Source organism: Geotrypetes seraphini, chromosome 4, assembly GCF_902459505.1.
Source record: "Geotrypetes seraphini chromosome 4, aGeoSer1.1, whole genome shotgun sequence".
NCBI lineage: Eukaryota > Metazoa > Chordata > Amphibia > Gymnophiona > Dermophiidae > Geotrypetes > Geotrypetes seraphini.
Genome location: NC_047087.1, coordinates 218,614,562 through 218,639,092, shown reverse-complemented (window position 1 = coordinate 218,639,092; position 24,531 = coordinate 218,614,562). Strand labels below are relative to the sequence as shown.

General features: G+C 41.8%; 1 protein-coding gene across 1 annotated transcript; it reads left to right on the top strand.

Annotated features, from left to right (window-relative positions):
* Window positions 1-128: 128 nt before the first annotated feature.
* On the top strand, window positions 129-16,299 carry LOC117360052 (mannose-binding protein-like). The gene is made up of 5 exons (XM_033943656.1): window positions 129-338; window positions 2,606-2,821; window positions 5,962-6,078; window positions 14,830-14,913; window positions 15,699-16,299. The coding sequence occupies exons 2-5, from the start codon at window positions 2,623-2,625 to the stop codon at window positions 16,073-16,075; spliced, it is 777 nt and encodes a 258-aa protein (XP_033799547.1). The 5' UTR covers window positions 129-338; window positions 2,606-2,622; the 3' UTR covers window positions 16,076-16,299.
* Window positions 16,300-24,531: the final 8,232 nt, after the last annotated feature.

Sequence of the window (24,531 nt, the reverse complement as noted above, 5' to 3'; positions counted from 1 at the left end):
AATAAACTAATCGTGGAAAATGCTCCTGCAAATGATGTGCACAGATTAGAGTTCAAAGTACAGTTGTGTAATCCATGGAGTGCAACGAGGACAAAGATAAATGTTAAAAAAAAAATCTTTCTGAAAGACGCTACTCAGTTCTTGATGGCGATTGTGGTATGCTGCATTATACCCTAAAGTGATTATCCTTAAATTAAAAAAAGAAAGATTTCTATTTCTCCAGCTTCAATTTATGCCCAGAAAGACAACTATAGTAATTGGGCATGTGATTCTACAGTTCTTATCTATATAATAACAGAAATTATTTGCCACTGATCGAATTGCCACATTAGGGTCAGGTAAGTAGTAACAAGTCTTCTTTTAAACATATGGGTAAACTTGAATTTTGCATTTTGTATCCTGAATTTTGTAAAGCTTATTCCTGTTAAGAGAAGATATCAAGCATAGATACATTGAACATGTTCAAAAATAATATTAGTAGGCAGAGACTCCTCGATAGGTGGATGCATCTGGGGCACTCCTCAAGTTTATCGGACTGATGTGCAATACGTTAGTTATATGGAATGCATGCCAAAAGTAAGGTTATTCATCTTCTTATCTACTCTCAGTTTCCTTTACATGGTGCCAATTTGAACAGGTACAAGATAAATCTGAGTATGTTGGGGGGGGGGGGGGCGGAGAAGATAATTTACGTCGTAACTGAATAAACAGTTTGAGAATTGCCCTCTTTTGTCCAGCTAAAAATATGTGCAGCCTTTCAAAACAAGAATACTTTTGGCTGAATTAGAAAGTAGGAATGTGAATTCCTTAGCGTACATGCGACTCATTAATGTGCCTTAACCCTTTAATTGGCAGATGTTAAAATGGCTGCTTTATGTAACTTGATGCTGAACGAGGGCAACGGTACCAAGTCACAGGCATTTGGAGATGCAGATCTACCATAAGAGCCAAGGAAAACACAGGTTGCTTCTGAGCAACAGTGCCAAATAAAGGGTTAAACACTGAGGGATCACATTTATAAACAGATCCCTGATACAGATGGTCTCATCAAAACACTAGTACCTGGCCAAAACCCAAGGAGTAGCAATATTCCATGCTACCGATATAGCTTCCCCCGTGTCTTTCTCAATAACAGACTACAGACTTTTCCTCCAGGAACTTGTCCAAACCTTTCTTAAAACCAGCTACCCTATCCACTCTTACCACATCCTCAGGCAACGCGTTCCAGAGCTTAACTATTCTCTGAGTGAAAAAAAATTTCCTCCCATTGGTTTTAAAAGTATTTCCCTGTAACTTCATCAAGTGTCCCCCTAGTCTTTGTAATTTTTGTTCTACTCCATTCAAGATTTTGTAGACTTCAACCATATCTCCCCTCAGCCATCTCTTTTCCAAGCTGAAAAGCCCTAACCGTTTTAGTCTTTCCTCATACGAAATGAGTTCCATCCCTTTTACCATCTTGGTCGCTCTTCAATCTAGCATGTAGTTTGGGGTTGTGACCCACAGGTTGGGAAGGCACTGGGATAGGACTTATAGTGCTACAGATAGTGGCAGAAGATGATCACGAAGAGGCTGACCTATTGCCATTTCAACTTTATCTATTTTTTTTTTTTGCACGTGGGGTAGCTCTGGGTCCCACATTACATCCACTGACTAAGGCATGTAAAGTAACTGTATGTTGTAGGTATCTGCTCTGTGTGATAAAAGCAGGACAGATGCTGAGCATGCCATTGAAATTTACAGCAGAGAATTTTGCACTTAGGGGCAAATTCTATAAACGGTGCCTTAACTTAGTTTTGGCAGACACCTAAGTTAAGAGGAAAATGCCATTTGAAATGCAACTTAAAGGGCTAATTTTTGCCTAACACTATAGGCATGGCTAGTAGTGTAGTAAGGGTGAGAGGCGTCCCTCCCCTCCCCCCACACCCTCTTCCCCCTCCCCTTCTCTTTCCCCATACCTTTTTAACTTCTCCAGTGTGAGCAGCATGCCCACGTTGGTGTCGGCTCGCCCTTCAACGTCACTTTCTAGGCACAGGTCCTGGAAGTGACATCAGAAAGAGCACCGATGCTGATGTGGGCAGCAACCTCAAGCTGGGGAAGTAAAAAAGGTACGGGGAAAGGCAAAGGGTACACACGGCAAGAAGAGGAGCAGGGGGTGGAGAGGAAGACAGGTGTCATGCCCTTAGCAAGATGGCGCTGGGGAGGACCAACCCCAGCCCCACCCACTGGGCATGGCTAATGCTGGAAATGGCATTAAGCAACATAAAATGCCTATGTAGGTGCAATTTATATCCAAGATAGGTACCGGAAATGTAGGCCTTGAAAAGCCTGGTCTACATTTCTGGTGCCTATCTTTGCCAGAGGCGTGATTCTCTAAACGGCACCATCTCGAGATTGACACGCGATCGGCAGCCACTTTTAAGGCAGCTACTGACAACGGCGCCAGTTAAGAGAATCCGGGCATTATTGCATCTTAACTTCACAATTTAGTAAACATGACACTTAAAATATGAGATTTTTGAGTCTGAAGAGTTTCTTTTAAGATTTGCCGTGGTCTGAAGAAAGGAGGTTGTTAAATACAGTATTTATGATTTTTTTTTTTTACAAGGTGAAAATACTTGAATAATGCACGTGTTACAAGTTTGCAAACTTGTTACATTGGGAATAACTTTAGTGATAACAATGGACCCAAATTTGGGCAAATGTGAAGAAATATCAAACACATGTGCAGTCATTTCGTGTGGGACTCATGCACATAATGGATTACCAGGCAGGGATGGAAGAGATGGCAAAGAAGGACCGAAAGGGGAACAAGGAGATGTAGGTAGGTAAATAATTATTCTCCCTTCCACTCTGTATAAAATTTGTCAGTAAGCTGTTGTGTTTGTCTGAAAGAAGAAATAAAACCCTTCTTTCCAAGACAATAAACTTGTGTTTGAATGTAACGTAGCAAGCTTGTTCAAAACCCAAATTCAGAATAAAAACGTTTCCGTGTTATCACAATGCAAAATAATGTTACTAAAGTATTTAAGTAAGGGATACAGAAAGTCATTTTGTAATTTGCTTGTGCCAAAATTGCTCCCTTCTTATGATGTTGGTGTTGTCTCAGCTGAGCTGCAACTGGGAGGGAAATGAAAGCTCCTTCTAAGAAAGGTCGCAGAAAAGTTCTCAGTCCATCCAACAAAGTCGGGGCAGTCTCCATCAAGGGCTCTACATGTAGTCCAGTGATTTTCCACTTTTTTTGTTCTGTTGGAAAAATATGGAACGAAAAAAAGTGGAAAATCACCGGACTATCTCCCTGTTTTCTAAGGTGTGCTATGCGTTTTAGCGTGCATTTAGCGCATGGTAAATCTACTCACGTGTTAACGCATCCATAGACTAACATGCACATGCTAGCATGAAGCACATGGTTAGCACATGCTAATATTTAGCGCAAGCTAAAATGCATAGCGCGCCTTAGTAAAACGAGCCTTAAGTGTATAGCCCTCAATGGAGACTCCCTCGGCTTTGTTGGTTGGGCCGAAAACTTTTCGTCAGCCCCTCGTATAGAGAAACGGAAAGCAAAAGTATGGCAAATATTCAAATTCGAATGGGGAACAGCAATAATGAAGAATAAAGAAGCAGAATTTAAAAAAAAAAAAAATTAGAAATATCTCCTACAATTAAAGGAGGAAAACAGAGACACAATAAAATATACCGTATTTTCACGCATATAATGCGCGCGTTATACACGATTTTACAAACCGAGTATAATCATGCGCGTTATATTCGTGAGCGCGTTGTACACATTTTTTTTACATAGTTCCCCCCCCCCCGATGTCCGATTCACCCCGCAGGACTGCTCGCACCCCCACCCCGAAGGACCGCTCGCACTCACACTTGCACCCCCACCCCGAAGGACCGCTCGCACCCCCACAGCCTCCCCACCCCCCCATCATGGAGAAGCTGCCTACCGTTGTCCTGCTGCTTCCTCTGCCGGAAGTCCCGCCCCTTCTCTGAGCTCTGCGTCTTCGCTGCTTCCTCTTCCGGCAGTCCCACCCTTTCTCTGACGTCAGAAAAAGGGCGGGACTGCCGGAAGAGGAAGCAGCGCAGACGCAGGGCTCAGAGAAGGGGCGGGACCACTGGCAGAGGAAGCAGCAGGACAACGGTAGGCAGCTTCTCCATGGGGGGGGGGGAGGCTGTGGGGGTGCAAGCGGTCCTTCGGGGGGGGGGGGCGGGTTCAAGTGCGAGCCGTCCTTCAGGGTGGGGGTGCAAGCGGTCCTGTGGGGGGGGGGGATGAATCGGACGTCGGGGGGGCATCAGGCTTTCAGGGTGGGGACAGGACTTCAAGGGGGGACAGGATTTCAAGGGGGAGAGGAGAGTTGAGGCGGGCGAAAGGAGAGTCGGGGCGGCCAGAGGAGAGTCGGGGCGGGCAAAAGGAGAGTCGGGGCGGCCAGAGGAGAGTCAGGGTGGGTGAAAGGAGAGTCGGGGCGGCATGCGCGGTATACGGGTGTGCGCGGTATATAAAAATTTCTTTACATAAATTACAGTTTCCCGCACGCTATACCTGTGTGCACGTTTTACACGGGTGCGTGGTATATGAGTGAAAATATGGTACCCTCTCCTTTACTAATGCGCAGTGCGGGTTTTAACTCTGGCAGCGGCGGCAACTGTTCCGACGCTCATAGAATTCTTATGAATGTCGGAGCAGTTACCGCCGCTGCCGGCGCTAAAACCTGTGCTATGCGTTAGTAAAGGAGGAGGATAGTAACATAGTAAATGACAGCAGAAAAAGGCCTGCATGGTCTATCCTGTCTGCCCAATAGCCACATTCATTTGTGCCAACAACCAAGTACAGTAATTATTAATTTTACTTGCTAAGTTCCCCTATAAGCTAGAAATATAGAACACACAAAAATGGTAACCACACACTACCAAAAACTTACACGCCATACACCCAAACTCTGTGCGTGTCCCCTCAGGGAAGCTACCCCACACACAAACTCCCACTCGGGATAACATCTGAGACATATACACCCCTCTTTTACCAAGGTACGCTATGCTTTTTAGCACGCGGTAAAGAGTGGCATGTGCTAATCACGCACTAAACACTAATGTATGCATGTTATCCTATGGATACATTAGAAGTTAGCGAACACATTGATTTAGCGCACACTAAATGCGCTAAAACACTTAGCGCACCTTTGCAAAAGAAGGCCATAGTGATCAGCAATAAAAGTATTTCAGCAGCCTGAGAGAATCCTTGAAGAAGCCGGGAAATCACGGTGAAACGGATCCCATCTGGCCGGTGCTGTCTGCAATATTTAAGATAAGCGTGGGCTGTTATTTGATGTTTAGCATGATTTACTAAGCATGCAGCACCAAAAGACACATGTATAAAAAAATTAATATAATATAAAAATATTAATACAATCATTTTGAATACAAAAAAGTAGCACTGAGAGGTTTTTCAGGATCAATGACAGAGACGTGGAACCTTGTAAATCTTGATCAAGGTTTATTCCTGACAAACAAGCAGGTTTCTGAGATCCTTTTCCTCGCAATAGATCACTTATTGGAGTGTGATCAATGGGATTAACTTTTTATATAACATGTGCACTATGCATTTTATTATATTAATGTAGAAACAGAAGATCAATGAATACAGTCTTAATTTATACACCTTTTTAAGAGTCAATGGAAAAAGTGAGCAATTCAACTCTACAGTAACTCTTAGAATCCAAGATTTAAACATTTTACAAATGCCTAGTTAAGGGCTTGACTACCTAAGCTTGATTTACATAGTAAATTAAGCTCTTATTCAAACTTACTAATGTCTATTAATAGCCTTATTTCCAAGAGGAGCTCTAGGGGATGTACAATACTCAAACATGATAAAATACATTGTTGATTAATGTTCTACATTATCAAACGCTTCAAAGTAATTTGTAGTCTATCTTTCTATTATGCTTAATCAACTTCAAGGATTGCAAGGACTAAGAGGCCTACAAGGTCCACCAGGAAAAGCAGGCCCTACTGGACCAAAGGGGGCTAAAGGACCACCAGGTGAAAAAGGACAAGAAGGAAAAAGTGGACTTTTAGGTCTGTGAAATTCATCACTTTCCATATAAGCTGAACCAGTTTAAGTGACCTTCAACCAGTATGGCTCATTTGATAACTGTTTGCTGTATTTTATTTATATTGTCACAAACACTCCTCCGAGCAGAGCTTTAAAGGCACCACCACTCAGACCAGGTTCTTCAAACAAGATTAATACACATTTATTTGTGACCTTGGTGATCCAAACAGGTGAAAAACAAATCAAAGATATTTGTAGCATTTCACACAAACAACTTCAGTTGCCCAAAACAAGAAAAAAAAAACCCCAAAAACAATCCAAACACAAAAATGCCATACATTTTGTTTGCATAAGTTCTGGCACTCTGATTCAGTAATGCATTTTTTTTTAGTGATATTCAAACAGAATCCCCAAACTTCCTCTTAGCATTATTCCTCTCAAAAAGGTAGGAAACATAAATGTTCAGCATTCAGATAAAGTTCATAACAATCTCTTGTCACAGTGAACAGTAGAATTTCAGTGAGGCGGCAAGTTCCAGCACAGCCTTGCAAAAACCCACTGCTTCTGCAACTACCTCCTGTAGAGTAGTACAGCTGTGGGAGATTAGGTGATTAGCCACCACCAAACGGTAACCACAGTATGACTTCAAAAACTCAAAACAAAATCCATTCATACAGTCCTCAGGTTCTTTTAGCCTCAAACTTTACTTTAGGTTTAAACCCAGTTGTTAGCATTCAGGTAAGTAACTTTCTTAAACCCAAAATAATAACTACCCTAAAGATAGGCAGCAAGTGTCCATGAGCTCTGCCTGGTTCTCTATCATAGGGCTAGCATCTTGTACCTCCATTACTTCCACACCGTCAGGACGTTTGAGATGGGGAGGCTTTCTTCCACCTCCTGCATAGGCCAATCTGGAACTTCTGTGTCTGTTCCTTGGCTCCACAGCTCTTGCCCTGCCTTGGGCTGCAGAAGTGACTCCTCCTGGCCACTCACTCCTCCCCCTGCAGTATGCTTCAGCCTACTTTTGAACAGCTCAGAGCCAATCCCCTTCAGCCTGTAGAGGGGGATGGGCTTTGGTTCCCCTGCAGGTTTTTCCTGCCTGGGTTTTCTAGGTGCAGCTAGTTTCTCCGTGGCTTTCCTAGCTACTTTATAGACCGGCTGCTGCTGTGGCCAGTCTGCCTCCTGCTCTGATCATATGAACAAGAGAGGTCAGCCTCAAGTTGCTCCCTAGAATCAACCTGGTCAGCTCTTCTGCACCGGATCCTAATAGGGGCAAAACTAGTACTGGTGCTAGGTTAGAATACTATAAATGATGTGCATCATTTGGCACCCTTAGACACACCAATTTATGCCTGCTTTTGACATAGCATAAGTGATCACATCTAAATATGGGTACACTTATGCCAATTTATGCTAATATTCTATAATGGCACCAAGACTCCAGTATACAATTGTAAGCACACTTTACAGTCTAACTGGATAGATGAGCAAACAGGAAAAAAACGTGACTTAAGTAACATCAGTGAGTGAAGCAAGTTTTGAACTTCAGCTTTTATATGAGGAACTTGGATTGAATTATACATAAGGGGACAAAAATGTCTGTATCGTTTCAGTCTGGGAATAAACTCTCCAAAATTTTAATAGATGACACTTCGCATGTGGGAAAGAAACACGAGTTTAAAGACACTGAATTCAAAAATGGGACAAATTGAAATGGAGGCTCCAGAGAAAAAAAGCTTCCCACAATATGGCCCTAATGTATTTCACCTGGAAAAGGTGTTCCATCATTTTTAGTATAGAAACGAATAGTGAAACATAATGATTAGAGAACAGGATGAAACAGTTTAAAAGGTAGAAATCCCTACTCTGTCAAACCACCAAACCGCCTTTACTTGCCCCCCCACCCCACAAAAATTACCTTTTACAAATGCCCCACAGATAGAAACACAGAGAATGTAAATAATTCCCTATCCCTTTATTTCTTAAGAACATAAGAATTGCCGCTGCTGGGTCCATTGTGCCCAGCAATCCGCACATGCGGCAGTCCATAGGTCAAAGACCAGTGCCTTAACTGAGTCTAGCCTTCCCTGCATACGTTCTGGTTCTGCAGGAACTTGTTTAACTTTGTTTTGAATCCCTGGAGGGTGTTTTCCCTTATAACAGCCTCCGGAAGAGCATTCCGGTTTTCTACCACTCTCTGGGTGAAGAACTTCCTTACGTTTGTACGGAATCTATCCCCTTTTAATTTTAGAGAGTGCCCTCTCGTTCTCTCTGCCTTGGAGAGGATGAACAACCTGTCTTTATCTACTAAGTCTATTCCCTTCATTATCTTGAATGTTTCGATTATGTCCCCTCTCAGTCTCCTCTTTTCAAGGGAGAAGAGGCCCAGTTTCTCTAATCTCTCACTGTATGGCAACTCCTCCAGCCCCTTAACCATTTTAGTCGCTCTTCTCTGGATCCTTTCTTCATGTACGGCGACCAGTGCTGGATGCAGTATTCCAAGTGGGGGCATACCTTGGCCTGGTACAGCGGCATGACAACCTTCTACGATCTGTTTGTGATCCCCTTCTTAATCATTCCTAGCATTCTGTTCATTCTTTTCACCGCTGCCGTGCATTGTGCGGACAGCTTCATTGACTTGTCGATCAGAACTCCCAAGTGTCTTTCCTGGGGGGGTCTCTCCTAGCACTGCACCGAACATTCTGTATTAATGTATAAGATTTTTGTTACCAACATGCATCACCTTACACTTAGCCATGTTAAACCTCATTTGCCTGTTGCGGCCCATTTCTCGAGTGTGTTTATGTCACGTCCATTTCTCGAGCGTGTTTATGTCACGTTACAGGTCTTCACAATCCTTCTGTGTCTTCACTACTCTAAATAACTTTGCATCATCTGCAAATTTAATCACATCACTCATCGTACCAATTTCCAGGTCATTTATAAATATGTTGAAGAGCACAGATCCTAGCACCGAACCCTGCAGCACTCCACTTGTGACGCTTTTCAAGTCCGAGTATTATCCATTTACCCCCACTCTCTGTTTCCTATCCTAACCAGTTTTTAATCCTCGTGAGTATTTCACCCTCGATTCCATGGCTAGCAATTGTTCAAAGTAGTCGTTCATTCGGGATCTTGTCAAACACCTTCTGAAAATCCAAATATACAATGTTGACCAGGTCATCCTTGTCTATCTGCCTGTTTACTCCCTCAAAGAAGTACAGCAATTTCGTCAAGCAAGATCTTCCTTTGCTGAAGTCGTGCTGGCTGGTCCTCATCAGATTGTGTCCAACAAGGTGATCAATGATGCGGTCCTTTATCAGCGCCTCTACCATCTTTCCCGGTTCCGAGGTCAGACTCACCGGTCTGTTGTTTCACAGATCTCCCCTCGAATCTTTCTTGAAGTTCAGCATAACATTCGTTACTTTCCAGTCTTCCGGAATCCTTTCTGATTTGATCAACAGATTGGCTATTAGTTGGAGCAGTTCAGCTATAACCCCTTTCAGTTCCTTGATTGCCTTTGAATGGATGCCATTCGGTCCCGGGGATTTATCATTTTTAAGCCTATCATTCTGCTTGCATACCTCTTCTAGATTGACCATTAACCCTGTCAGTTTCCCATCTCCGTTTTCTGCGTATAGCTTGTTGGCTTCGGTACGTTGTGTATATCCTCTTTGGTAAATACAGACGTAAAAAATGTGTTCAGTTTGTCGGTGAGGGCTTTGTCCTCCTTTATCACTCCCTTTATTCCATGGTCATCCAAGGGCCCCACCACTTCCTTCACGGGTCGTTTCCCCTTAATATATCGAAAGAACAGCTTTTTCTGTCCTTGGCTATTTTTTCCTCGTAGTCTCTTTTGGCCCCTCTTACTGCCTTATGGTACCTGCTTTGATGTTGTTTGTGTTTTTCCAGTTTTCGTCCATTTTTAACCTTTTCCATTCCTTAAACGTTGTTGTTAATTCTACTCTGGAAACTATTTCAGGGATCATACTCGTACAGTTTTCTTATTGATTTCTATATGTATTGCCAAGTAGCATCTGTTACCATGAGCAAAGCAAGGTCAGATTAAGCCATTGACAACCTTTGCACATACTCTGTATCCACATGTTTGGGTGGTGGTGGGGAGGGGCTGTAAGATGTGCTCAAAGCTTAGGAAGTTAAGCTTGACTTCTTTGGGGGGGATGGGGAGTGTTCAAAGTCAGCAGAAAGTAGAAGGATGGATAAATATGTGTGGAGTTTTTCTGAGTTTAAAACATCTAACTGCAGTTAACTAATTCTTCTTCGCACCCCACCCCCGGCCCACCTCTGCTTCTAACACCCACCCTGTGTGAATGATCCAATGCTTCCATTGTAACTAGCAGCAGAGACCATAAGTAAGATCCATCCAATGGAAAGGCAGTGTGGGCACAGGACTGAAAAATGGTTAAGAACATAAGAACATAAGCAATTCCTCTGCTGGGTCAGACCTGAGGTCCATCATGCCCAGCAGTCCGCTCACGCGGCGGCCCAACAGGTCCAGGACCTGTGCAGTAATCCTCTATTTATACCCTTCTATCCCCTTTTCCAGCAGGAAATTGTCCAATCCTTTCTTAAACCCCAGTACTGTACTCTGCCCTATTACGCCCTCTGGAAGCGCATTCCAGGTGTCCACCACTCGTTGGGTAAAGAAGAACTTCCTAGCATTCGTTTTGAATCTGTCCCCTTTCAACTTTTCCGAATGCCCTCTTGTTCTTTTATTTTTCGAAAGTTTGAAGAATCTGTCCCTCTCTACTCTCTCTATGCCCTTCATGATCTTAAAAGTCTCTATCATATCCCCTCTTCTCCAGGGAAAAGAGACTCAGTTTTTCCAATCTCTCAGTATATGAGAGGTTTTCCATCCCTTTTATCAGACGTGTTGCTCTCCTCTGAACCCTCTCGAGTAACGCCATATCTTTCTTAAGGTACGGCGACCAATATTGGACGCAGTATTCCAGATGCGGGCGCACCATCGCCTGATACAACGGCAGGATAACTTCTTTCGTCCTGGTTGTAATACCCTTCTTGATTATACCTAGCATTCTATTTGCTTTCTTAGCGGCCGCTGCACACTGTGCTGTCGGCTTCATTGTCATGTCCACCATTACCCCCAAGTCCCTTTCTTGGGTACTCTCATTCAATAACATCCCTCCCATCGTATAGTTGTACCTCGGGTTTCTGTTTCCCACATGCAATACTTTACATTTCTCAACGTTGAACTTCATCTGCCATCTCGCCGCCCATTCCCCCAGTTTGTTCAAGTCCCTTTGCAATTCTTCGCATTCCTCATTAGTCCCAGCTCCACTAAATAGTTTTGTATCGTCCGCAAATTTTATTATCTCACACTTCGGCCCTGTTTCTAGATCATTTATGAATATATTAAATAGCAGCGGCCCGAGCATCGAGCCCTACGGAACACCACTCGTGACCCTCATCCAGTCCGAGTAGTGGCCCTTCACCCCTATACTCTGTTTCCTACCCGCCAACCAGTTTCTGATCCATCTATGTATGTCTCCGTCCACCCCATGGTTCTTCAGTTTCCGGAGTAGACACTCGTGAGGCACCTTGTCAAAGGCTTTTTGGAAATCAAGGTATATGATGTCTATGGGGTCTCCTCTGTCCATCTGTTTGTTAATTCCTTTGAAGAAGTGCAATAAGTTAGTTAGACACAATCTCCCCCTGCAGAAACCATGTTGGCTTGTTATCAGAAATTCGTTTCTTTCCAAATGTTCATCGATGTTTTCTTTTATCAGTGCTTCCGTCATTTTTCCCGGAACCGAGGTCAGACTGTAGTTTCCCGGGTCACCTCTTGATCCCTTTTTAAAGATGGGCGTGACGTTGGCTATCTTCCAATCCTCCGGGATCACGCCTGTTTTCAGGGATAGGTTGCAAATTTGCTGCAGTAGTTCTGCTATCTCCTCCTTTAATTCCTTCAAAACCCTTGGATGGATTCTGTCCGGACCCGGGGATTTGTCAGTTTTAAGTTTTTCTATCTGCCTATGTACATCATCAAGGCTCACTTCCATGGATATTAATTTTTCTGCTTGATTTCCATTAAAGAATTGCTCAGGTTCCGGTATGTTGGTTGTGTCTTCGTTTGTAAATACAGACGAAAAGAACATGTTAAGTCTTTCCGCGACTTCTTTCTCTTCCTTCACCGCTCCCTTCCTGTCTCCTTCGTCCAGTGGTCCCACCTCCTCCCTAGCTGGCTGTTTCCCTTTAACATTTCTGAAGAACGGTTTGAAATTTCGTGCCTCCCTGGCTAGCCTCTCTTCATACTCTCTTTTGGCTTTCCGAACCACACAGTGACATTCTTTTTGATACTTCCTGTGCTCCTTCCGGTTCCCTTCAGTTTTGTCCTTTTTCCATTTCCTGTATGAATTTTTCTTATTGCCTATCGCTTCCTTCACTATTTTAGTCATCCATACCAGGTCTTTTGTTCGACTCTTTTTGCACCCCTTTCTGAATCTGGGGATGTACAGATTTTGCGCCTCGCATATCGTGTCCTTGAAAAAAGACCAGGCATGTTCTACCGTTTGCCATTTTTTGGAAGTATTCCTAAGTTTCTTCCTTACCATTTCCCTCATTGCTTCATAGTTTCCTTTCCTGAAGTTGAAAGTTGTCGCTATGGTTCTCTTTCCGTTCGGTATTCCTACTTCAACCTTGAACTTGATCATATTATGATCACTGTTTCCCAACGGTCCAACTACTTCCATTTCCTTTTCATAGTTAATGAAGTTTTTGTGCTATAGAATTGAAGTTTCTGCATGTGTTGGGAGGAGAAAATCTCCCCTCCTCCACCCCCCAAAAAAAATCCCAAGTACACTTCCCTGAGAGAAGCAGTTCTAACAGCTGCAGCACAAATACACGGATTCACCATAACATGGTGATTAAGAAATTGCACCATTCAAACTGCCTTCTCCTCTCATCTTTTCTTCTGATCACAGATATGCAACCATGCTCACACATATAACCAGTACACAAACTTGTACACACACACCTGCAAACCAAGAAGGCAAACAGGATGATAGGAATTATTTGAAAAGGGATGGTTAACAAGACTAAAAATGTTATAATGCCTCTATATTGCTCAGTGGTACGAGCTAACCTTGATAATTGTATTCAGTTCTGGTCTCCTTATCCAATAAGATATAGCGGCACTGGAAAAAGTTCAAAGAACAGCGACCAAGATGATAAAGGGGATGGAACTCCTCTCGTATGAGGAAAGACTAGAGAGGTGTAGAACGGGTACAAGTGGATCGATTTTTTACTGCATCAAGATTTACAAAGACTAGGGGACACTTGAAGTTACACTTTTAAAACCAAGAGGAGGAAATATATTTTCACTCAGAGAATAGTTAAGCTCTGGAATGCGTTGCCAGAGGATATGGTAAGAGTAGTTAATGTAGCTTGTTTTAAAAAAGGTTTGGACAAGTTCCTGAAGGAAAAATCTATCATCTGCTGTTGAGACAGACATGGGTTGGAATGCTGCTACTATTTGGGTTTTTGCCAGGTACTTGCGACTTGGATTGGCCTCTCCGAAGACAGTATACTGGGCTAGATGGACCATTAGTCTGACCCAGTAAGGCTATTCTTATATGTTCTTAACCCTCTCTACCCAGGGCAGGATTAAAGGCTAGACATGCCTTGGGCCTGAAGAGTTCAGGGGGGTCCAGATTGCTGCCTGCTTTGATGACATCATAAGAGTATAAGAACATAAGAATAGCCTTACTAAGTCAGACCAATGGTCCATCAAGCCCAGTAGCCCGTTCTCATGGTGGCCAATCCAGGTCACTAGTACCTGTCCAATACCCAAGGTGTGGCAATATTCCATGCTACCGATACAGGGCAAGCAATGGCTTCCCCATGCCTTTCTCAATAACAGACTATGGACTTTTCCTCCAGGAACTTGTCCAAACCTTTCTTAAAACCGGCTATGATATCCGCTCTTACCATATCCTCTGGCAACGCAGTCCAGAGCTTAACTATTTCTTCCAATTGGTTTTAAAAGTATTTCCCTGTAACTTCATCGAGTGTCCCCTAGTCTTTGTAATTTTTGACGGAGTGAAAAATCGATCCACTTGTACCCATTCTACTCCACTCAGGATTTTGTAGACTTCAATCATATCTCCCCTCAGCTGTCTCTTATCCAAGCTGAAGAGCCCTAACCATTTTAGTCTTTCCTCATATCTGCCTCTGTATCTGGCTTCTTCATTATTCAGTGTAGCTGAACTCGCAGTCTAAAAAAGGCTGTGGGCATTGGTTCCTACACGTTGCCCGCAGCTGACCCGGAAGTCATTCCTCTGATGCTTGGATTTTGCATTAGAGGGAAGGCTTCTGGGTCAGCTGTGGGCAGAGTGTAGGAAACGCTGCCCATGGCCTTTTGAAGACTACAAATTTGGCTACTCTGAATAATGAAGAAGGAAGGAGAAGGTGCTACTTGGACTTCTGGAGCTGGGGGACATAGGAGGGCAGAGGCAGGGAGGCGCAGGGCCATGGAGGAGCAGGTCTAGGGAGCCCAATGTACTTGGGTATCTAAGGCCCACTGAAGAATTAATCCTGCCCTGTCTCTAACACACACATGCCTTTAAATGCAGGGATGTTGGAATTCCATGAGACATGCTCTGTATGCTTTATTCACTTATTCTATCTTTCAATCCCCATCTAGTCCAGTTGTTACCTCATTTTAATTATATAGCTATGACAAATATTACTTTTGAATTATTGTAGGAATAACTGTCACATATATTTTTTTTTAGACCTTGAAGATCTTAGAACACAATTCAGGGCTTTGGGAGGACATATGCAAACTCTACAAGACAATCTTGAAAAGCAGCAAAAAAGTATGGTAATGTTTTATGTATTTATTTTTCTAGTATATTTTGACACCTACATTTATACTATAATACAGCAGCTAATAATAACTTGGATATTGTCTTCCACTCTTGCGTATTTATTACTTTTCCCAATTAAACCACCTCCCCCCTTTTTATGAAGCTGTGTTAGTGTTTTTTATCTTCTTGGTTAAATTGCTTTAAATATCGACCCAGTAGTTTATAGAATACTATAAATTGAGTCACTTAGTTAGCTTATGTCTGTCATTGGCATGGCGCGAGATGGCATGTCTAAACAAATGCCAACATATGCTGGCATTCTATAATGGAATTTTGGCACCACCATGCTGTTAGAGAATTGGTGCTAGGCATATAACATTGAGGCACCTGAACTGAGGCACCAATTTATAGAATTGCCTCAAAGGTAAATAATCCCTCTAAAGCAGGGGTGTCCAACCTGTGGCCCCGTGAAGTATTTTGTGTGGCCCCGGTTGAAGGCGATGGGTGTTTACTATCTTGCCAGCTCCCTCCTCTGTCTTGCTGCAGTGTTTGCACGGTTGTGCGGCCCCAGAAACATTTTTTTTTTTGGCCAATGCGGCCCAGGGAAGCCAAAAGGTTGGACACCCCTGCTCTAAAGTTTCTTTCTGGAGTTATCAAGGGAGAACACTGCTGAAGTGGCCACCATTAGTGAATGTATGATGGGCCAGTGAAAAACTAGAATTTTGAGAAATGTAATTAGATTGGGAACCACTGCTCAAGGCTATGCATTTCAAAGATTTTATGTTCTATTGTAGTTTTGCTTTTCCTTGGAGGCAAGAAGATTGGTGACAAGGTATTGGTGACCAATGGTAAGGAAGAGAATTTTGACGCTGCTAAAGAAAAGTGTACAGATGCAGGAGGCCTGCTGGCTGCTCCAAGAAATGAAGCAGAGAATGCCGCTATCCAAGATCTATTGCAGAGGGATGCAAGTCAGGCCTTTCTAGGAATTTCAGATGAACATGTCGAAGGCTTGTTTAAATATGTAAGTGGAGAACAAATAACATTCAGCAACTGGAATCTGGGAGAACCAAATAATAATAAAGATGCCGAAGACTGCGTTGAAATTCTTAGCGACGGAAAATGGAATGATATACCTTGCTCTTTGGCACGACTGGTTATATGTGAATTTTGATCTGTGGGTTTATATTCCTAATAAAACAGAATTGCTACTGGTAGTCACACACTACAGTTATTCCCTCTGAGAAGGTCAGAAAGTGTGACATCCTAAATCAATGCCGCGACTGTTATCTCCCTCAATGTTTTCTTTCTGGAAAGTAAGGTGCCAGTACTCGGATACAGAACTGTTTTGGTTGGAAGGGAATTTTTGGGACTTCATGCTGTGGAAGTCTTCATATAACCAGAGCTGGTGCAAGTGCTTCTAGCGCCCTCCCCTGCACCCTATAAATCAGCACCCTTTTCCCTCATTAATATTAATACATCATTTCATACACTACAAAGAGCTATATATCTATTACCGCTCATATACTCACACATTCAACCAGCCAAAATTGATTTCTTACATATAATTTCCCATAAACCACCAAAATTTAATTTAAACCATGAAATTTTGGGTGGTGTATGGGAAATTATATGTAAGAAATAAATTTTGACTGGTTGAATGTGTGAGTATATGAGCGGTAATAGATATATAGCTCTTTGTGGTGTATGAAATGATGTTTTAATATATGAGAGCTATTGAACAGGAATTATAAATTCCGTTGTTATTTAATAAGTGGTAAGTTGTTAATATTAATGGTAGATCACACACATGCCTTTTCCCAAAACTCCTTTACTAGCTCTCAGTTTGTTCACATGGTACTACTATTTAATTTATAAAGAAAAGTTTTACAAAAGTTTACAGCTTTTTGTGCTTTCATATTCATGAAATTAAAAATTAATTCATTGGTGTCTAGCTGGGCACATATATCATTCTCAGTTGTTGGAAATAGTCTTAGAACAATGCTCATAGCATCACGCACATCACACAAAAGCATCTCCTTCTAAATGCTTCCACACTCATAACACACACCCAGCAAATATCTCTATAAACCTTACATACCTCTCTAAAACATTTACCAAACCCACATGTATAAATACCATCTTCTCCCTCACACGCCACTGCAACATAAATTGACAAACTCTACATACACTAATATCTGTGGTTTTTGCTTATTTTCAAGTCTGAGCTCCTTTGGGTTCAAAAAGGATGAAGGTGAACTACATGGGGCTACAACACCAACCAATCCATGCTGACATCCACGTCCACCAGAAAACCTTGCCTTGGCCACACATACAGAACACAGATAGCCCCTCTTCAGATACAGGAAACATGACCACAAATTAAAAGAGCTAATGTAGACAAAAATTAAACTGCATGCAGTACAAAACCAGAGAAATAGAAAGGCAGCAGACGTAAATTATCAAAACTGACATATTTCAATCAATAAACTGAAATAAAATAAATTTCCTGTTTTTCTTGTCTGGTTTTTGTTGTCTGGATTTTACTTTTTTGTAACCATCATGTTCCCAGTCTTACATTTTGCGTCCCTCTGTCTGTGCTCTGAACTCTGTTTCCAGAGTCTCCTGTCCTGTTGCATTCCCTGCCTCACATCCATCTTTGGCACTGGTCTTTCATGTTCAGCTTTCTTCCTTTTTTTGCCTCTTTTTCAAAACTACCTGTATTATTAAGGTTCAGCAAAGAATCTCCCAATCTCCCAAAAGTAATTTTATAAACCCCAGTCCAAGGATCCCATTTCCCAGACCTTCAATCAATGACCAATCTCTACCCACCCATACCTCCCTACCCCCAGCCTTCATCTATTCTAGTGGATGCCAATCAGAAACAATCTCCAATCACTCCTATTCTATGTGGCTTCAGATTCAAAATGGCACCTCTTGACTTCTAGTGGTAGTTTCACCCTACTTTACTAAGGGTCAAGCTGTCATATAAGAACATTAGAAGTGCCTTTTATGTAGTGGAGGTATATGAATATGATGTTTTCAGTGGGAGTCTTTAATGAGGGAGAGAAAGGGGCATCTATCGAACATTAATAATGCACCAGCCCCTTTAAACTGGCAACCTGCAGCATCCAGCCATGCAATGTTGAAAAGTAATGCCAGCTGAAAACTACAACTGAATCTCTTAAAATTGCAAGTGAGACTGAGTATTGAATTTGCAATGCTTAAGTCAGAGTTATATCTTTCTAGAAGTGTAGGAGTATACTGTATCTGCCACTGTATAAAATGTTTGAAGGAACAACCATTTGCTGTTAGAGTTCCAGAGTTTTAAATATTTTAAATAATCCTCTGTTGTAAATGAACCCACCATAATAGAATCAACATTATGATTTATATCTTGTTCTTTTGTGCTTAGAATATGCATTGCCAACAGTAAGAGCAAGAGACTGTAGATTTCCATAACTACAGTATATGTCAAATCTGTGTTTGAAGATAGTCATTAATACTTTCTATAGAGGGGGCTGCTCGGCCTTGAACAGTAGATGATTCACCCCAAAGGTCTAAAGCAACATATGTTTGAACATGAGTGTTATGAACCCATGAATCATCAGAACATAAGCATTGCCTCTGCCGGGTCAGACCAGGGGTCCATCGTGCCCGGCAGTCCGCTCCCGCGGCGACCCTCCAGGTCCATGACCTGAAAGTTTTCCCTACCTAACCTAAAATGTTCATACCCTATTCGCTCAATGTCCTGTAAGGTAAACCTCTATCTGTACCCTGTTATCCCCTTCGCTTCCAGGAAGTCATCCAGTCATCAGAACCCAGGTCTAGGTTTTAAAAATTTACATATTTTGAATAAAAGAGATGAGCGAACAAATATGATATGCGGATAGAGGAAAGTTGGAAGCTGGACTTGTAGTATTGGTGGTGGGGGGGGGGAGTTCAACTAAGGGCACTCCTATCACTATAAGCCCCAAATTTTAAAGTATTGTTTTATTTTAATTTTACTTATATACCATTAGTGTTGTACAGAAAACCCTAAAGTTGGAGAAACTGTGCAAATTGTTCCCATGAATTTGGATTTTGATTGATCAGAAAAAAAGTTTAAAAAAAATTTTTAAAGCCCATCCTGCAGTCGCTGAAAGCCATCGATTTACATATAGCTCTGTTTTTCATCTAATTTGCTATTATTTTTGCTTAATGGAGCAAATTTGTTGGTATTATAGCTGTGACTTTTATGTTTTCAAACTCAGCAATCATACATTAGAACAGGAGAATAGCCTTTCTGGGTCAGACGCTCCCCTATATAAATTAGCAAGTTAAGTAAACCGTTTGAATCGGTGGAGGCGCTCCCCTATATAAATTAGCAAGTTAAGTAAACCGTTTGAATCATTTAAACTAATAATTGATGGATAAAAAAGAAACGTGTTAAAAAATATATATAGTTAAAAAGAGACAAAAGAAGATACGCCTGTGATCCAGTGAAGATTGGGGTTTTGGTGAGAGCTGCTCACTTGAACCTGTGGGTAATTTCACCCTCTGAGGATCGAGTATCTAACTTTCTCCTTATGACTTTTGGAGATTAGTATTAACTGGAACAATTTTTTCCTCATATGGTACTGTTGATTATTCTAGTTGTTTGTATAGCCATTATCTTGTTGTTATCCTCTCTTACCACAACATTTGGCAATGTGTTCCAGAGCTTAACTATTCTCTGAGTAAAAAATTAATTCCTCTTATTGGTTTTAAAAGTATTTCCTTGTAACTTCATCAAGTGTCCCCTAGTCTTGAGCATGAGTATTGGACGCCAGCGCACTCATAAAGCTGCAGTTACCAATTAAGCTGCTAGCTTTCACTCAAGGTGTGAAAAATAACAAAAAGCATGGAACATGACGCTAACGCAAAGTTACCAAAGTAATTTTATTGTTTTTATTTTTCAATCATGAAACCAAAAGAATAAAGCATAATTGCTTTAGCAGTTGCGTTAGCGGGAGGTCGTTATAGTTGCCAAAATGCTGGCCTCCTGATAACGAACTCAGCTCAATACTTCGCAACACCCCATTATATACCTTTGGCTCAGTGTGACATCATCGGCTGTCAGCCAATCAAAATTAACAGAGGTGGTGTTTAAAGTTAGACAAAGAAAATTCCTCTACGTTTAAAAGTTTCAGAAATCCTATTTGTTTTGTTTACATTCATTTCTGAATATACATTAACATTTTATACCATATCCAATATTTCCTTTATCCTTTTCACAAAGGTATATTAAGAGAATCATTTGTTAAAAGGGTGCTGAAATATTCTCAGCCTGCCTGTCATTCTTAGAGAAAAAAGGCAGTCAAGGAGAAATAAAAGCTTCATATTGCAGCCTCTGACTAATTATTTCCAGATGTTGTGCTCAGAATTTTTCATTAGTGTTCTTTTTTATAAACCCTTTCATTTTAAGTACTACAAATCCATTCATACCACACATTCAGGGGCCCCAAACATTCATAACTTGATTCATAACTCATATTTCATTCATATTTAATGCAAGTTATATCTCAGTTTAGAATACGTAATCTAATATGCTCTTCCTAGCCAGCCTAAGGCACATCTGGTATCAATTAGAATCACGAGGCTGAGAAGCGGGAAAAACTCTGAACAAAGACTTGACAGAGACAGAAAGTCACTGACACAAAATGGAGAGACAGAGAAAAAAATGGAGTCCATGTATATCCTGATTTCCTCCATGATCTAGCCTTATACTTTCCCTTAATATTAATCTGTAGTGTATTTTTCTGGCCTTGGCTAATATTCAGATTTTTTATTCACCAATTTTTTGTACGCTTCTATTGGGCGTGGCCTTAACTGACACATATGCTTGTATCTAACTAGAGTTACCCAGAATCATACGAAAAACAGGCCCTTTTGTAGAAACATTCCACAAAAATACTGTACTATCATGCTCTGACATCCATTCCATTACCGTCCCATAGACATCACCCCCTACTGGCCACGAGCCACTACTCCTCATTGTAATTTTTGACGGAGTAAAAAAAATCGATCCACTTGTACTTGTTGTACACCACTCAGGATTTTGTAGACTTCAATCATATCTCCATTCAGTCATCTCGTTTCCAAGCTTATGAGCCCTAACCTTTTTAGTCTTTCCTCGTACAAGAGGAGTTTCATCCCTTTTATCATCTTCTGCTATATCTTTCTTTAGATAAGGTGACCAGAACTGAACATAATAATCAAGGTGAGGTCACACCATGGAGCAATACAGAGTCGTTATAATATTCTTAGTCTTGTTAACACCCTTTTCTAAATAATTCATAGCTTCTTGTTTGCTTTTTTGGTTGCCGCCAGACATTGGGCGGAAGGTTTCATCGTATTGTCTACAATAATACCAAGATCTTTTCTTGGGCTCTAACCACCAAGGTGGACCCTAGCATCTAGTAACTATGATTTGGGTTATTCTTCCCAATGTGCATCACTTTGCATTTCTCCACATTGATTTCATATGCTACAGTCTTCCATTTTCCTAGGGTCTATCTGCAATTTTTCACAATCTGCATGCATTTTAACAACTTTGAACAGTTTAGTGTCATCTGCAAATTTAATTGCCTCATTCATCGTTCCAATTTCAAGATCATTTATAAATAAGTTAAATAGCACTGTTCCCAGTACAGATCTCTGTGGCCCTCCACTATTTACTCTCCTCCTTTGAAAAAAATGGTCATTTAACCCTACCCTCAATTTTCTATCTGATAACCAATTTCTAATCCACAACTGAGCTTTGCCACCTATCCCATGACTCTTTAATTTTCTCAGTAGCCTTTCATGAGGAATTTTGTCAAAAGCTTTCTGAAAATCTAGATACACTATTCAACCAGCTCACCTTTATCCATGTGCTTGTTTACTCTCAAAGAAACCCAGCAAATTGGTGAGGCAAGGTCTCCCTTGGCTGAACCTATGCTGGCTCTTTCCCATTAAATTAGGTTTGTCTACATAAGAACATAAGAACATAAGCAGTGCCTCCGCCGGGTCAGACCATAGGTCCATCCTGCCCGGCAGTCCGCTCCCGCAGCGGCCCAAACAGGTCACGACCTGTCTGCATCACCAGAAGGGGCTCCCTTGCCACCTTGGTTTCTCATTTAAGTCCTATCTTCCCATCGTAGTCCTAACCCTCCGGTCTTGCACATGTACGACCTGTTGGGTTTCTATACTTATTACCTGGTTAGCTTTCTATACCTGTGTTACATCCCAGCATCTCTCTCAGTATCCCACGATCCCTTTATCCCTCAGGAATCCGTCCAATCCCTGTTTGAATCCCTGTACCGTACTCTGCCTGATCACTTCCTCCGGTAGCGCATTCCATGTGTCCACGACCCTTTGGGTGAAAAAAAACTTCCTTGCATTTGTTTTGAACCTATCTCCCTTCAGTTTCTCCGAATGCCCCCTCGTACTTGTTGTCCCCTTCAGTCTGAAGAATCTGTCCCTATCCACCCTCTCTATGCCCCTCATGATCTTGAAGGTCTCTATCATATCTCCCCTGAGCCTCCTTTTTTCCAGAGAGAAGAGCCCCAGCCTATCCAATCTCTCGGCGTATGGGCAGTGTTCCAGCCCCTTTACCAGTTTCGTTGCTCTCCTTTGGACTCTCTCAAGTACCGCCCAAAGGAGAGCATGTTCCACATTATCTACATTCCACACTTATAATTGTTTTTACTATTTTATCCAGCACTAAAGTGAGGCTTACCGGTCTGCTATTGGAAGGAGGAGGGGGGATCAGAGCTGATTTGGGGGGGGGGGGGCAGGAAGGGGAGTGATGAGCATCAGCCTGACTGACAACTATGTGGTATTCAGTGCGAACACCAACATGGCTAAGGCACCAGTATTGAATATTGCCAGTACCCACATAGCTGCCAGCTCCCACCCACCCAACCCCCGACTCTTCTGTTAGAATGCTCCTCTCTGGCTAACTTCAAAAATCACTGATCAAAGCCAATGTTCCGTGGCACTGCCCAGTTAAGTGCAGCTGGATATCAGTAACCAGCCCATTGAGTATGATTGAACTGCTTGCTTAAATTACTTTGAATATCAAGCAACAATAATCTAAAGAAGCATGCAAGATACAGAATGAGCAGTTAAAATATTAACAAGAAAACTGCAGCACAGCATCCATCCACATTAAATGGTTGTGTCTAACTTGGTGATTCTCTAGCACGGGGGTAGGGAACTCTGGTCCTCGAGAGCCGTATTCCAGTCGGGTTTTCAGGATTTCCCCAATGAATATGCATGAGATCTATTTGCATGCACCGCTTTCAATGCATATTCATTGGGGAAATCCTGAAAACCCAACTGGAATACGGCTCTCGAGGACCAGAGTTCCCTACCCCTGCTCTAGCACTTTATACCATTTGCCAGGAACTTTCCATCTGTGTTAGCACAGATGGTGCTGCTTAAAAAGCTCAATTAATCTCAGTTTATTTGTACAGCTTATTGATAAGGTGAAAAAATAAAACATCATTAAGCTATTCAAATAATTCTTCAGGTCTTTTGCTTATAGAGCATGCTGGAAACAGGCAATGAGAGTTTCAGTAACTACAAACATAATTTAAAATTCTCTCTTCCCTTTTGAGCAATAAGGAACACTTTTCTATGCAATAGACAAATAATGGTTTGCTTTCTTGATTTTAAATTACAGTAGGTGTTGTGTTCTTCCTTTCCTTTAATAGATTAAAACTTCCTGTTTGGTTTCATGTACATTGTTATTTCAAGTGGCATTCTATAAATATTGTGGTAGGGGTCATAGCCTGGCCCGGGACCATCATGGAGCCCAAGGAAAGAAAGTTCTGACTCAGCTATATGATGAGCAAGATGGCCATACCGCTTCACTGTTCTCCCTCATCACAGGGAAAGCCAGGTTAACATTCAATGGGCGGGGCCTTAGGCACATGGGCCAATCAAGCCCTAGGCCCCTCCCCGGTGGCCTATTTTACCTTTAGATTAGTGGTCTCTAATGTGGCCTCCTGTTTTGCCTTAGATTAGTGGTCTCCAGTATGGCCCCTGAAATCCTCCAGTTGAAATGCTCTTCAATTCCTGTCCACTTGATACAGTAACTGCGAACAATCTCTTAACTGAGTTACTCAGGTGTCTTATTTAAGGAATCTGTTACTATTGACAATCCAAAATGAAGAGGGTTTTTAAAATTTAGCCTTGAAGTGTTGTAGAATCAATATTAAAATTCATTTTTCAATGTTTGATATCTGGTGTAGGCAAGCAGGTAAAGGCAGTTTACAAAATCAGTAGCATGTTTTTAGCTTGAAATATTTTGGTGGCTCTCAGAGCTTCCTTGTATTCACACTGTGGCCCTCTACCTGAAAAAATTTGGAAACCACTGCCTTAGATGGTGTGTATTTTTCCATAGTCAGGTTGTAGTGTGGTTGAGTTGATGAAAGCGAAGGCAACAGTGTGATCGCCGACGACGTTAAAGTATCTCAGTTAAAGCAAATTTTGGTTCCTGTTCTTTTTAACACAGCCTGCAATTTCTGACCGGTCTGAGAGTGTCATGTCACTTTGCTTGTCTCCAGGCTCTGTTCTGGTTCCAAAAATGTGTTTGTTTTTCACTTAATTAAACAAAAGGAC

Bases quoted from the DNA above. Each gene is read 5' to 3' on its own strand.
- LOC117360052 (XM_033943656.1), top strand. From the start codon at position 2,623: ATGCACGTGTTACAAGTTTGCAAACTTGTTACATTGGGAATAACTTTA. The intron at 2,822-5,961 runs GTAGGTAAATAA...ATCAACTTCAAG, and splicing joins AGGGGAACAAGGAGATGTAG to GATTGCAAGGACTAAGAGGC. The intron at 14,914-15,698 runs GTATGGTAATGT...GTTCTATTGTAG, and splicing joins TCTTGAAAAGCAGCAAAAAA to TTTTGCTTTTCCTTGGAGGC.